The sequence below is a fragment of the Squalius cephalus genome (assembly GCF_949319135.1).
Source record: "Squalius cephalus genome assembly, chromosome: 22".
In the NCBI taxonomy this organism is placed as follows: domain Eukaryota; kingdom Metazoa; phylum Chordata; class Actinopteri; order Cypriniformes; family Leuciscidae; genus Squalius; species Squalius cephalus.
This window is the reverse complement of record NC_137143.1, coordinates 31669842-31685884: the sequence shown is the minus strand read 5'-3', so window position 1 is coordinate 31685884 and position 16043 is coordinate 31669842. Positions and strand designations below refer to the sequence as shown.

The following is a 16043-nucleotide window of genomic DNA, read 5'->3' as shown; positions in this document are numbered from 1 at the left end:
AGAGAATGAATAACTCATTCCTTCATTAAATTGCATTACTAAACGACCTGAAAAGACACAGATTGAATGTCAGATTGACGTCCTGAATGTCTTTAAAGCGACACCCTTTCAAATAATGCTGAAAAACGCCTCGTTTAGTGATATGGCCAATTAAAATATGCATTATGAGATATGAATTACAATATGAGTAATAGTGGAGCGGCTAAGTGCTTATGTTTGGCAGAATCGTTCAGTTTATGATACAAGCGTGAAAATTGGCATGAGCAGTCTCCATGGGTCACTTGACAAGAAAATTGTCCGAGCCACTTGAAATTTCAAGATGGCGGCCATTTTTCAAGATGGCCGACACCTTAGTGGAGCAGTTAAGTGATATAGTGGTTTATTTGGTGATACAAGCATGAAAAATGGCATGAGCAGTCTCTGTGGGTCACTTGACAATAAGCCACCTACAGCTACTTGAAATTTCAAGATGGCGGCCATTTTCCAAGATGGCCACCACCTTAGTGGAGCAATTAGTCTTAAGAAATCATTTAGTTGGTGATACAAGCATGAAAATTACCATGAGCCTAATTGCTCCACTAAGGTGGTGGCCATCTTGGCCAATTTCAAGTAGCTGTGGGTGGCTTATTGTCTAGTGACCATCAGAGACTGCCCATGCCAATTTTCATGCTTGTATCACCAAATAAACCACTATATCACTTAACTGCTCCACTAAGGTGTCGGCCATCTTGAAAAATGAAAAATCTTGAAATTACCAGTGGCTCGGACAATTTTCTTGTCAAGTGACCCATGGAGACTGCTCATGCCAATTTTCACGCTTGTATCATAAACTGAACGATTATATCACTTAGCCGCTCCACTATAATGCAACTTATCCTTAACAAGTTTTTATTTGTAAGTAAGCTATGGATAATTGGAAAAGAGAGGGTTAAATGTGCTTAATTGGAGATCTTGATGTTGTCTAAGAATCATAGAGAATGCCCGTTTATGGTTGAATAAACCGTGACAAACATAAGTGTTGTTTTAGTATCGCTTTTTAAAGCCATGTCTGAGACTATCTTCATGGCAAAAACTGAGTTACAAAAGAAACCAAACAAAGAAGAACACAGCAGTTATTTTACCTTTACATCTGATAAACCCTTCTGAGGTATAATGGTTACTCAGTGAAACGTACCTGAGATTTGTTGGAGGGTGAAGATCTCGCAGGACGTCCGTTCTCCACCCCGTCCACGTCGGTGTCCTTGGTGTCGATCTGAAACGAGAGCGAGGTCATGTGAGTGTTTCTGCGGGAGAACAGGTGAGCGTACCTGAGCCACCCGTGAGCTCGTACCTGCAGGACCGCAACTCGTACCTTGTAGTTGTGTGCGCTGAGGTATTTAAAGTGACCGAAACAGACGTGCGACAGGCACACCACGATGGTGATGATCAGCACCACGAAGGTGAACATGGAAGTCGGGGTCGAAAACCCTGAGAAATGAGAAATGGAATAAGCCGCATTTAAAATGGCACATCAGTAAAACATAACTCATGCGTCACCTGTGGTCAGTCACATGATCACATTCCACAGGTAATCCAGGATGACGATAAAACCTCAGACTAAAGCGCCGTTCACACCAAGAACTATAACTATATTTGCATCCACACCAGCGAACGACTACGGTCTGTTTATTCTAAGTGTGTACGACGTCATTGAACATCTAGAGTATGTCAAATATGGTTGGTTTTAGTATGAAAGTTAAAAGTTGGCTAATAGATAAGTTGTTTTAGTGATTCATTTGTATTAAAGGAGAACTCCGGTCAATTTTAACATTGAGCTCATTTTTTTGTAAATTTGGAGTGCTGTCAATACAGAGAACAACGACAAAAATCGGTGTTGCCTACACCGTGTTATCCTCTTTTTAAAATTTGCACCCTGTTGACTTCAATGGGGCAAGTACTAAACCTGCTTTTAGCCTCTTAACATCCTTGATGTGTCATTACAAGTGCACAGGTCATGTGAGTGATTCCTTCAGAGTGAACACGGTGAATCTGACTGCAGTAGATGTGAAAGAAATGAATAAAAATGATATTTATTTAGCCAGCGCTCATACCTGTATTTACATCCTGTTTTTGGTCAAAGTCCATAGTAATCGATTGTCGAGTTCACGCGCATAGGTTTAGTACGTACGATCATGCGCCCGAACTCGACAATCGATTACTATGGACTTTGACCGAAAACAGGATGTAAATACAGGTATGAGCGCTGGCTGAAATAACATCACTTTTATTCATATCTTTCACATCTACTGCAGTCAGATTCACCTGTGTTCACTCAGAAGGAATCACTCACATGACCTGTGCACTTGTAATGACACATCAAGGATGTTAAGAGGCTAAAAGCAGGTTTAGTACTTGCCCCATTGAAGTCAACAGGGTGCAAATTTTAAAAATAGAATAACTCGGTGTAGGCAACACCGATTTTTGTCGTTGTTCTCTGTATTGACAGCACTCCAAATTTACAAAAAAATGAGCTCAATGTTAAAATTGACCGGAGTTCTCCTTTAATGTTTTTGGGTAGGTGTTTAATTGTGATGTACATATTGGAAATGTGTGTTCTTATTGTAGTGTTGTAAGTATAACAGTACGCAGAGCCAAGATAACCTGTCTCTAGGAGTGAAGTTGTGGGAGGACCACAATGGAAATAAGTTTTGTTTAAACTTTACTGTGTTATCCTAGACAAATTAGTGTATTTTTCACTATTATTTAGTCTAATAAATCGCTTTAACCAGCAGATGTCCTCAGCATGCTGTGTTTTTCAAGAATTTTAAATGTGCAAATCCTTAAATTAGAATGGATTCTGATTGGCTATCAGTGTTTTATCATTCAACAGCTGAAAAAAAAAAAAAAAAAAACCTTTCCGAAAGTGATATATCGTTTTTCTATATCGTTATCGTCCTTGGTGTGAACGGGCCTTAAAGGGATAGTTCACCCAAAAATGAAAATTCTGTCATCATTTACTCTCCCTCAAGTTGTTCCAAACCTGTATGACTTTCTCTCCTCTGCTGAACACAAAAGAAGATATTTTGAAGAAAGTCGTAAACCAAACGACTGATGGACCCCATTGACTTCCATAGTAGGAAAAAAAAAAAAAATACTATGGATGTCAATGGGGACCAGCAACTGTTTAATTACCAACCTTCTTTAAAATATCTTCTTTTGTGTTCAGCAGAAGAAAGGAAATCATACAGGTTTGGAACAACTTGAGGGAGAGTAAATGATGACAGAATTTTCATTTTTGGGTGAACTATCCCTTTAACTATCCCCTAAAGTCGCAGTATGTAGTTTCTGCGCATCTAGTGGAATTAGAAAAATAAAGCATATTCTCAAACAACCTCGTTTGCACGTCACGTCTCCCTCAACGCAAACACCACAGCTCTTACAGCTGCTTGTACAGGCACTTCTAAACGGGTTAAAAGAGGATACTTTCAATAAATGGTACGACACACACTAATGTTTTTAAAAGAAGAAGTCTCTTCTGCTCACCAAGCTGCATTTATTTAATTAAAAATACAACAAAACAACAACAGTAATATCGTGAAATATTATGACTATTAAAAATAACTGTTTTCTATTTGAATATATTATAATATAATTTATTCCTGTGATCAAAGCTGAATTTTCAGCATCATTACTCCAGTCTTCAGTGTCACATGATCGCTCAAAAACCATTCATTATTATTATCAATGTTGAAAACTGTTTTTTTTTTCAGGATTGTTTGATGAATTGAAAGTTCTATTTCATTTATTTGAAATAGAATCTTTTGTAACATTATAAATGTTTTTATATGTCACTTTTGATAAATTGAATGCGTCCTTGCTGAATAAAAGTATTGATTTCTTAAATTTCTTATAACAATCTGATAATAATAATAAACTTCTCTTGAGCAGCACATCAGGATATTAGAATGATTTCTGAAGGATCATGTGACACTGAAGACGGCTGATGGTGTTTTCTGATTCATGGAGTGATAAAAGAGAAATAAAAAATAAATAAAAAACTTTTTAATACGTCACCGAAATGAAATTAACCTGATTTATTCAAATGTACAGATTTCTGTTCTAGAAATGTATGCAAATTAATGCATATTTAAACAACATTTCAGAAAACTTGTAACACAAAACAACTGTCTTAATGTACCGTGATCAATCAGCTGTGGAAAGTATCGTGATATCTGCTTTTCTCCGTTCACCTGCAGTCATCTTGTGTATGTCCGCTAGCAAACAATTAATACAAGCACTTACCTTTTCTATTCTATAGGTTTTGTTTTTTCTGATAAAAAAAAAGTGCTAATTTTTAGTAAACTAAAATACTGTAAATTACTGTAAAATGATTGACAGTGACTGAGACCTGTTACAGCACTTGTACACTGTTGCCCTCTTGCTGGTCTGATTGCTTCTATTGTTCTCCTCATGTGTAAGTCGCTTTGGATAAAAGCGTCTGCTAAATGATTAAATGTTAAATGCACACACACACACACACACACACACACACCTGTCCTCACGGTGGAGAAGAACAGCAGCCAGAAGAGGCACAGGATCGGAGCCGCCACCACCTGATTGACGGCTCCGGAGTGGATCTTCTTGTCCAGTTTAGACGGCAGGTAAGCGTAGTACATGTTGTACCTGTCCACCAGGTGCTTCAGGAGCATGTACATCAGTCCTGCACACACACACACACACACACACACACTACATCACTACATGCTGTTCTGGCAGAATCATCAACACAAACTCCTGTAATAAGACGCATTTATGAGTGAATATGAAGGGAGGAACTGATTGGATCGTTCAAAAAGTGGGTTGTGATGTAATTGGTTGATAGCATTTAGCCCCGCCCAAACTGCCTTGATCATGTCAACACGAGTCGCGTTACATCTGGATGTGTTCAGTGTTTCAGAGCAGCTCGGCTCACAGTAAATGCTGATCTACACAAACTCATCGCTTATAAAGTGTGTTTAGAAACACAACATGCGCAAATCTTCTTCCCATACTTCCCGACTATTGTCAACAAAAGAGAATTTATTTATTTATTTTCATTATATTATTATTCTTAAATACTTTATTTACAATAATATAATTACAATAGTTTTTAATTTATACTAGCAATTTCTTATTTTGTTTAATATTTTTATTTATTAGTAATTATTATTAATACATTTTTAACACACACACATATATACATACATATACATATATATATATATATATATATATATATATATATATATATATATATATATATATACACACATACATACATATATACATACACATATACACATATACACATACATACATATATATATATATTATATATAAGATAAATCACAATTACATTTTCCCCAAATCTATGCAAACGAGATGTGTCAAATGGACCTTAAATACTGAAAGCATACATCTACTAAAAGTATATTTTGTCAACTTTTAGGAGTACATTATTGTATAGATGAGTTACAGATTTGGACTAAAAGCCACAAAACTACAATTTTAATCTCACGAGGTCTTTCTCGGGCTGAAAACACTAGAGACGCAGCGTTTCACATCAGCATGTTTGCAGACGGACGGTCACGAGGTTAATCAACGTGTCAGACGTTACACACTGTCCGAGATGAGCATCTGCGTCTGCGTTCGCAGTGTGGGCTCAGAGACGGATAAAACTAGCCCGGTTCTGTTCCTCCGCATAACAGAACCTCCATGACCCGATGAGTCATGCAACGCCAGCTGAAGGACGCGTGTGTGTGTGTGTGTGTTTCTGAGAGAGTTCTAGACACAATGTGTGCATACAAAAGCTCAGTCACAGAAAAACAAAGAGATTATTGTTCAAATGCAGCATTTCCGCCCCGTTTGTGTGTTTTGGAGTGAAAAACGCAGGCGGAGGATCTATATTTATTCTGACACACACACACACACACACACGGTGCGTAGGCAGGTGGTCTCTGTTGGCGCAGTGGGCTTTTTCCACTGTTAAAAACGGCATGTAGACGTTCTGCCAGCAGGGGGCGCTGTTGATACACACACTTCTTCAGTTGTGTCATTCACACATTTCTCCCTGTATTCTCTCTTTCATCCTTGTTGCTCATCTGGCACTCTCTCTCTCTCTCTCTCTCTCTCTGATTGGCTGTCGTTCTGTGGTTTGGTGAATGGGCTGATGTGGGAGTGGGCGTGGTCTCACTCACCGAAGGGAACGATGATTGGACAGGTGATGCTGTACGTCATAACGACAGTGAAAACGCACATCATCCAGGCGTAGGCGGCCCCGAACTGAAACTCATAGGCTTGATGCTGCGCACACACACACACACACACACAGGTTACACAACTTAAGACAGCACAGACTGGAATAACATCCAGGTGAACAGCAGGTAAAAATAACTCATTGGTGGGAGGATGAATCCCACAAAACTTGTCAAAATCATGTTCCATTTCAGTCACATTTTATCCCAACATCAACAGAAAGAAATAAGGATTTTTTTTGTTGCTTGAAGGAAATCAATTTATTTTAAAGACTGTGACATTATTTTCACTCCAACTGAACAAATTTTACATAATACCACAAAACAATACAATAAAAAAAGACTTAAATTGTAAAGCATTTATGCATCATTGAGGTATTTGTTGGTCTGCCTTTTTTGATGCTGAAATAAAAAAATACAAACTAAATGGTCCTAAAACCATTTTTTTTCATGCATAATACTGTATAATTTCCTATTTCTTTTTATGCATTAGATCTAGAAATTATAATTAATATATTTATAAGCATTTAATAATTGGGATAAAACATGACCCAGATGTGTGTCAGATTTAACTGAACACTAAAGCTATAAGTGTGTGAAGATAAGGAACAAGATCATGTGAATAATTTGAAAGGTCAGTGTGTGTGTGTGTGTGTGTGTGTGTGTGTGTGTGTGTGTGTGTGTGTGTGTGTGTGTGTTTGTACCCGTTTGACGTTGCGTCTCTCCGCGGCCGAGCGAGCCAAACACAGCCGGATCATGTACATCAGGAGACCTGGGATCCGCAGCAGGTCCATAGCGTTCCCGATGAACGCAGACGCGATGACGTAGTTCACAAAAAACGCTCCATTATCAGGAAGGAAGACGCACCTGAAATCAGCCATAAAATCAGGAGCAATAAATCAGCTCTCTCTCGATATATGCACCAAAACTATAAACACACTGGCAGCATCTTTTGTGTATGTATATATATATATATATATATAAAAACAAGTTTATTAACATAAATATTTAAATATATTTCTATAACTAGGAAGAAAGTTTAAGAATTAATAAAATAGGAAATGAAAAAAAAAAAAAAAAAAAAAAAAAAAATTACATTAAATAAAAAAAGACAATAAATTAAATAAAAATAATAAATAAATTACATTAAATTAAAAAAAAAACATTAAATATATTGTTATATCTGGTAAGAAAGTTTAAGAATTAATAAAGTACAAAATTAAATAAATAAAATAAAATAAGAAAATAAAATAAAATAAAATAAAAATAATAAATAAATTACATATCTGATAAGAAAGTTTAAGAATGAATAAAGTACAAAATAAAATAAATTAAATAAAAATAAAAATTTAAAATAAAATAAATTAAATAAAATAAGATCAAATAAAATAAAATAAAATAAAAATAATAAACAAATTACATATCTGGTAAGAAAGTTTAAGCATGAATAAAGTACAAAATAAAATAAAATTAAAATTAAAAATAAAAATAAAATAGATAAGATAAGATAAGATAAGATAAGATCAAATAAAATAAAATAAAATAAAATAAAATAAAATAGTTGACTCACTCAAATCTGATAGCGGCATCAGCCAGGAATTTTTTGTCGAACAGCCAGCGGAAGAAAACGTCCAAACTAAGACACAGAAGAACATTTACTACTATGAAACTGTTTCATTCAGTTTAATACTCGTGGGGTTTGTGATTTTAACAAGCCTTTATCTTGAAGAGCACTAGTATAAGAGCACTATCTGATGTTAAAGAATTACAGTTCAATCAATCAAAACAAAGAGAGCTTCTGCAAGAAACGCATCAGCACATCTGAAATATAACGGTTTGGCAAGAGCCCGAGGCGGCTTCCCAAACGAGTCTCCTGACAGATATAAATAAAGATTCAATTATACTAATAAAGATTCTAATAAAGCAGCCAGTTCCACGGGCTCTGCAGAAAAACTGTGTAAGAATTGAGAAATTAGGAAATGCCGGACAGTCTGGTTGAAGAGCGACCAGACCCTGAGAGCACAAAGGACCTCTCTGGAAATTAACATTTGAACTAGCCCTCGTGCACCATCGAGACGAAAGCCTCACCCCCGAGTCATCCTAATCTACATTTCATTCCCTCATCCCTCACCCTCTCTCTCTCATGCTCAGATCACCTGAATTCACCCAAGAAAATGAATAGTTTAATGTGAATGATTAACACAGAGTATTTTTCATGTTTGGTATCATTTGAAATGTCTCAGTGCGACTGGTACAAATGCCTCATTTCCAAATAAGTAAATCAAAAGGTAATAAGGTTTTTAAGAGTTTAAAGATAACTGACATAGATGATCTCTTGGCAAATGGTCACACACCCCCAAAAGGTGCAACCTCTGAATGCAAATTTCTTTTGTTAGCACATGTTTCCATGTGAAAGAGGTTCTGTCTATATAATGAAATGCAGCCGGTGATTCGGGGCGATAGTGAGATCTCTCAGCCTCACGTATTTCTTAATGTTGGGTTTGCATCTCTTCTCTCTATTCCAGAGCATTTGATGTTTTGTATTGATTATCTTTGAATTGATTATGAAATTGGCATGATACATTTACCTGACATAATAAATTGTTACATTTGATTATTCTGACTGACTTTGACATTATTTTCATTAAAGAGTTTAAGGAATAGTCAAACATTCTCTCACATTTAATGATCCACAGATATCATTGAAACCTTTTCATTTATGGAGTCAGATGAAAATACGAGAGAATACATCTTCAAATGTATTGCATTTAATCATAAAATACTTTGCCTCGAGAAAAGGACAGTAACACGTTAAGACCTCTGGCGCTGTTCGGACGCCGGCTTTGGGCCGATCGAGCGCGAGCTTACACCTGTTAGTGACATCACAAACAGAAGAAAGTGTGTGTACCTGCTGAGACCCAGAGACGGCAGCAGGAGAACCATGAAGATGAGGAACGTGTAACACTTGTGCATGGTGGTCCGGTTCTCCCCCGACCTGAGGCAACGAGGAGGAGGAGATTAATAATAATAATACGTTTTATTAATATAGAGCCTTTCAAGGACACTTTACACAATATTGACAATCAGGATAATAGCATGAACAGGCAGACAGACAGTGATCATATTACATACAAAAGAAACAAAAGTAAGGCATGCATGGATCTGAAATTTAAAGTATACAATTAGTTAACATAGCGTAATGTAAATAAATGAGTCTTGAGATTAGTTTTAAAGGTCTGGAGGGAGGAGAGCTTGTGGGAGAAATGCTGAATGCCCTTCTGTCAACGGTAGAGAGTTTGAGTTCACTTTATTCTGATGGTCCCTTTAACACATTCTGTCGACTATAAGTAACGTTGCACCTGCATGTCTACTAGCTCTCATTAGAGTGTTAGTAGAGTATTAGTGGACTGGTAGGGTTAGGGGGTTACACTTTATTTTAAGGTGTCATTGTTACAGTGTAATTATATATTTAAGTACGGAGTAATATTAAGCAACTACATGTACTTACTATAGGGTTAGGGTTTGGTTGAGGGTTAGTTGCATGTAATTATGCATAATTTACTGTTATTACTATGGTAAGCACATGTAACATATGTAGCAAGGACACTGTAAAATAAAGTGCTACTAAAAGATTCTTTAAATGTACTTGTGCTAAAGATTGCAAAATACACTCTGGATCCATAAATAAGTCATTAAAAGTGTGTTATGATGAGAGACTGTGGGATTGTGGGATTGTACCTGGTCCAGTGGGCTTCAAAGAAGCCGGAGTAGTAGACGATGGTGGGCAGCAGAGCGGAGAACGCCCACAGGAGCAGAGTGGGGAAAAACTGGGTGACGATTGGGTTCTGGACACACACACACACACACACACACACATGATCACGCGTTTACGCTTACAAGAGCATTTTTTCATCCATTCCAGAAGACATTTCCCTTTCTGAACTCCTGCTTTTCCATCAGGATCTCAGAACATGCGTAAAATATTTTAAATTAATGACGGAGTGAATCTGAGTGCATTTCATGACGAACATTTGCAGGTCAAAGTAAATATAATAGTTAATAGTTAATAAATATATAGTTAATTAATTATTGCATATATATATATTAGGGCTGTCAAACGATTAATCGCGATTAATCGCATCCAAAATAAAAGTTTGTGTTTACATAATATATGTGTGTACGGTGTATAATTATTTTCTATATATAAATACACACACATGCATGTATATATTTAATCGCGATTAATCATTTGACAGCCCTAATATATATATATATATATATATATATATAGATATATATATGCAAATGCTATTTTCAAACAGTACTGAATTAAGGTATTTTTCTTAACCTTGTTTTGATAAATACACAACTTTAAGTTTAAGCTTAGAACAAATAATAACATTATTTTATTGTTAATAAAATTAATCCATTAATATTTTACATTTAGTGAATTGCAATAATATTTTTATTAATATATTCAGAGAAAATATAGTAGATTTTTTGTACCAATATTTTTCCTTGTTTTAAGTAGTGTGTGTGTGTGCGTGTGTGTGTGTATGTGTGTGTGTGTGTGTGTGTGTGCATGTTTTAAATGATGTCTGATATTTTGACTGGAAAACAAAACAAATATAAAAAAAAAATTGAATATTGATTTGTTTTTGTCATTCTGCCATGCTCTCTATATAAACATCAAAGATGTTCTGACTGACTGATTGTTCTGCAGCATTTTCACTTTCACAATGACTTTACGTTTGGTCATGACGGATCGCAGCCTTACGTTCAGATACTCCACAGGCTTGGTGACGTTGAACTTGTCCATAGTGGAGATGATGATGGCGGGGGTGGTGAGGAAGAAGAGCAGGAGGAAGAGGATGCAGTTGATGATGAAGCAGCGAAGCCACCAGGAGACTCCTCCCAAAGACAGATGCTCCCTGTGAGCCAAACAGAGTTTACTTCAGCCTGTAGTGTACAGCAAAACATTACTCAGCAGAACGAGTGAAATCTCTTAGCTTGATAAGGTATCGACTGCTCACGGGTAATTCCTGAACATAATGAAGTCAGCAAAGAAACGGCTGACAGATCGAGAGACAGCGGCTGATGGGAAGGGAATATCAGCGCATTGCTAACTGTACGGTTCAAGCACAGACTACTGTATAAAAGGCCAACTATGCTTTTAAATGAGTATGTCAAACATTATTAGGGCCTGAATTCTGTTCTTAATTCTGTACAATTCTCTGGATTCCATTTTAATGGTTTACTTCAATTAAAAAAAAAAAAAAAAAAAAAAAAAAAGACTAATCAATTTAATTCATAAAGATTTACAGTAATAGGGACCTATGAAATTCTGCGCTGTCTTTCAGTTTTTCTGGATTTATGATTTACTAAAAATGTATTATCAAAAACGGTGGTAATCAAAAGGATGGAATAAAACATTAGCAATTAAATTAATTTTTAATATGTTCTAATCTGTTGAAAATGAGTAAATCTGTTAAAAATGAGTAAAGTCCTGCACAAGAGAGGTTTGCTGTTAAAAAAAATTGTGATATTCCTTAAAAAAACCTTTTAATAAGTGTAATATTAATCATTGTTACTTTAAGAAATTCATTCTACTGTACAACAGTACTATACTTCTGTCACAACTTCTTCAAGCTAAACCAAACTTTTATTTTGACGGGTTTAAGTAAAGGTTTCAAATATTGTGATTTGATTACATGTACTTTTGATTTATTCATCCATTCTGTGAATTTCTGTATTTTTCCGTCAATTCCATTGTGTGATTCCATCTGCATCTTACGGCCTCCGATATGCATTTTGAAACATCAAAGTAGAGTTATTTTGCATTTGTGCAATTCAGTTTTGTGTAAAAACATCTTAATTATTTGCAGCCCCTCTGAATAAAGGGTCAAGAATCGGAAGGTCAAGTCAAAGCATTGCATTGTGGGACACACGGTGTGCTCTGGTTGTATACTGCACATTTACATTAATATAACAGGCTATTTTCCATGCATGCAGAGAATACATAAAGGAGACAGAGAAAGAGAGTCAGAGTGTGCAGAGACGTCTGTTCCTCACCAGCGCACGTTTTGGGGGTCGGGAGCGTAACTGACGCTCCAGTTATAGACATGAAGATTTTCACTGAACTGAGAGGAACGAAGCTCCTGACGACACTTACATCCCTGACACTGACACGCGTTAAAGTCCTTCAGGATTCTGCAGAAACACACACACACACATCAAGAGGAAATCACACACTACATCAACAAATAAGGAGGCAACAGATCCAGACCTCATGTGAGCTGAACACCCGGACAGCATATTGAGATGGTCGATTTTTTTCATTAATTAAAATGAAAATGATTGAATTTAAAAATCTAGAAAAAATTGTAAATTAATTACTTTGAAATTAACAAAATAAGTTCACATAAATAGACTTATGGAGTGCAACAGCGCCTGTCCCCTTTTTCAGAACCGCCGGTTCCGGAGTATTTTTTTACATTCATTTTTTACACAGGGATAAAAAAAAAAAAAAAAAGTCTTTGTTAAAGAGTTATAAGCCAATCAGCTACGAGGAGAATCACAACACTACAAACTTTGATTTGAAGCAAAAAAGTTCAATACAGTGAACTTAACAGCTTTAGTGAGGAAAAACTACAATCCCATGAATTAAAAACAATGGAGAAATATAAAACTACTCATTTACAAATTTTGATTTATATATATATATATATATATATATATATATATATATATATATATAAATCAAAATTTATCAAAATATTTTTTTTTTTTTTTTTTTTTTTTTGTGCAAAATATGTGCATATATACCAACATTTAAGTATTTTGAGAGTGTAGGGAGATCAACTCGATTACATAATTCGCAGTGCTTCCTGGGAGCTAAAGAGCTCTTTTGGCACAGCCAATAACAATATTCGTGCAACTTATTTTATTTTCCCAATTTTTTTTTTCAAAATTAATTTACAATTTAAATTGTAAAGTATTTTCCAATTTAATATAGTTACTTTTTTTTTAAATATATTTGACACAATATGTTATTTTTATTCATATTGCACCATCAGCTCACGTGACTAGTGTTATTTGTATGAAAAAGCTGAAACTCACATTGCTGTCATGGTCTCGTTCTGGAAGGTGACGAACGCCATGCCCAGGGGTTTGGTGTTGACTTTCTCTTTCTCCTTCCTGTATTCCTCTTTCAGTTTGGCCTCCAGTTTAGTGTAATAACTCACAGCCTCCTCCTATAAAACCACACAGATTTACGGCACGACTGCATCACCAAACCAGTGCAAACAGCCACACGCCACCAGACACGACCCTCCTAAATCCTGACCTTTATTACTTCCTCTCAGGAGAGCTTTCATTTCCTCGGTACCATTCTCAGACGCAACACAAATGCTTTTATTCAAGGACACCAAGAGCCTAGTGCCAGTTAATTAAACCAAGAGAACTAGGACAGGAAGTGTCTCTTAAAAATACAAGTAAATTAAAACAGTATTAAAATTTTTACATAAAATATATTTAGAATGTAAATCACTTGAAATACAGAATACATTTGATTTTAAATGGTCTGATTGGATCTGATTACTATTTTGTTACATTTGACTTTCTAAAAAAAAAAAAAAAAAAAAAAAAAAAAAAAAAAAAAAATCGAAATTATAATAAATCTAAATTTTTTTTAGACGAAATGTTGACTAATTTATATTATACCAAAGTAGATATTAATTTCGGTGATGCGTTATTCGAAAACGTTTTATTCTATCAAAAATACAGCCTTTTACGACAAAATTCAAAATGGCAGACGCCCCAAAATGGCCGATATGGGAAAACTGGGTATCATTCAACTCTGTATGCAGTACTGAACTAAAAAAAGACCAGTTTTAGGATTTTAATCTGCAAAACATTCAGAAGTTCTAAACAAAATAGGCCATTTTTCATATCTCCTGACCAGTAGGTGGCGCTGTGCTGAAGCTCTGCATGAAGCATCAGGTCATGCTTGTGATGATATGTACCAAGACTTGTCGGAGATAGAGTCTTGCATCCATTTTGTTGTGCTTTTCATCAAATTCGTTTGCGTGCTGTTCAAGCTTTTAATAACTTTTTGTGAGACAATTTTGGTGAACATTTTACAAACAGTCGTGGATGATTTCGAAGTAGTTTTTTTGGAAAATTTGTAATAATCTTGAGTCAAGGAATCAGAGGAAAAATAATTTTGTTTGTAGCCCTTATGGTTAATTATTCAATAGTTACTAGCATAAACGTGAATGAAAATTTGGCCAGTTGGTGGCGCTAGAGAGATTGAGACTCAAAATTTGCTGTGGTTAATGTTCAGACTGTCCTCTATCTGTGTACCAAATCTCACAACTTTTTACCATAATTCAAGAGCGGAAGAAGAACACTAACTAATAAAATAGGTGAATACGCACTTTTAGTGCTTGGATCCTAATAATAACAATAAGTAATAACTAGATTAAAAAGTTTGTTGAGACAAACTTTAAGTTGGCTTGAGAAAGTTTGGACCAGAAAGTTTGAAGATTAAAGTAGTTTGAAGTTTAATTTAGTTTAAAGTTTAAAGTAGTTTAAAGCAAATGTATTTAGCAGCCATGGGCAGAAAAGACGTAAAAATGGTTTGAACCCTGCTTTTATTGGTCAGTGTTGAGCATTTCCTCTGACAACGGCACTTTGTACTATTATTGACAACACCGAGGCATTGTGGGTAATGCGTTTCTACCTCTTCACAGCCTGTAATGGCACAGCAGCACAAGTGACCGCAGGGCTTCGGGTTGATCATCGTGGGCATGTGTTCCTTAGCCATCAGATCCGTGAAAAACTTCTTACTGCGTTCAGTCTTCTTCCTGCAGGACACACACACACACACACACACACACACACACACGTTCAGCACAGCGGATCAATGCTCGTCCCCTCAGAGATCACAAACTTCAGCCCGTTTAAGAGATCAATAGAGAGTCTCAGAGGTCATATCATTTCTGAAGTTAAAAATAAAGTGCTTTAGTGAATAATAACTTATCCAAAGCCAAATCTGACAGATTCACTAAAGCTTGAGTTTTTACCTCTCCGCGTTGAGAGACATTAGTTTCGCCACGTTGTAACAAACACGTGCTTCCAGTACGACACAGTTCTCGTACGCCTGTCTGAGACACAAATGAAGAAATCAACATCTCACACTCCCAAAATAATGATGATGCCATCAGACGATCAGCTAGAACAACTCTAATACCGTTGCTTTGGTCATGAACGTTAAAAGAGAAGTGTATGAATTTAAAAAATATGCAATTTACACATTTTGGAAATGCAAAATAACTCAGTTATTTCTCAGTTCTCACAAAAAAAAAAAAAAATTTATTGTAAAGAATTGAGTAAATATTCCTCAAAAAAAAATTATATTTTAATTTGTTATCACTGAAAGGTTTGGGGACAGTAAGATTATTATTTTTTTTAAATGAAGGATGCATTAAATTGATCAAAAGTGACAGTAAAGACATTTATAATGTTCCAGATGCTTTATATTTCAAATAAATGCTGTGCTTTTTTTAACTTTCAAAGAATCCAGAGATCCTGAATGCATCAGTTTCCACAATAATATGAAACAGCACAACGGTTTTCAACATTGATAATTATCAGAAATCATCATATTGATTTTTGAAGGATCACGTGATCCAGTAATGATGCTGAAAATTCAGCTTTGATCACAGGAATACATTACATTTTAACATATTCACATAGAAATAGTACATC

General features: G+C 35.6%; 1 protein-coding gene across 6 annotated transcripts in view; it reads right to left on the bottom strand.

Moving 5' to 3' along the window:
• Positions 1-16043, bottom strand: part of tmem63bb (transmembrane protein 63Bb) — a 53505-nt gene that overhangs the window by 3257 nt on the left and 34205 nt on the right. For 3 of the 6 annotated variants that reach the window (XM_079857801.1, XM_079857802.1, XM_079857804.1), the window contains 13 exons: positions 15359-15439; positions 15016-15139; positions 13392-13525; positions 12345-12482; positions 11050-11203; positions 10011-10117; positions 9181-9267; positions 7843-7908; positions 6977-7139; positions 6216-6321; positions 4532-4699; positions 1331-1467; positions 1175-1252 (listed from right to left, as the gene is read on the bottom strand). In XM_079857801.1, the coding sequence (XP_079713927.1) occupies positions 1175-1252; positions 1331-1467; positions 4532-4699; positions 6216-6321; positions 6977-7139; positions 7843-7908; positions 9181-9267; positions 10011-10117; positions 11050-11203; positions 12345-12482; positions 13392-13525; positions 15016-15139; positions 15359-15439 (1543 nt within the window). The remainder of the gene's footprint in view (positions 1-1174; positions 1253-1330; positions 1468-4531; positions 4700-6215; positions 6322-6976; positions 7140-7842; positions 7909-9180; positions 9268-10010; positions 10118-11049; positions 11204-12344; positions 12483-13391; positions 13526-15015; positions 15140-15358; positions 15440-16043) is intronic. The other 3 variants (XM_079857803.1, XM_079857806.1, XM_079857805.1) reach the window with 1 other exon arrangement.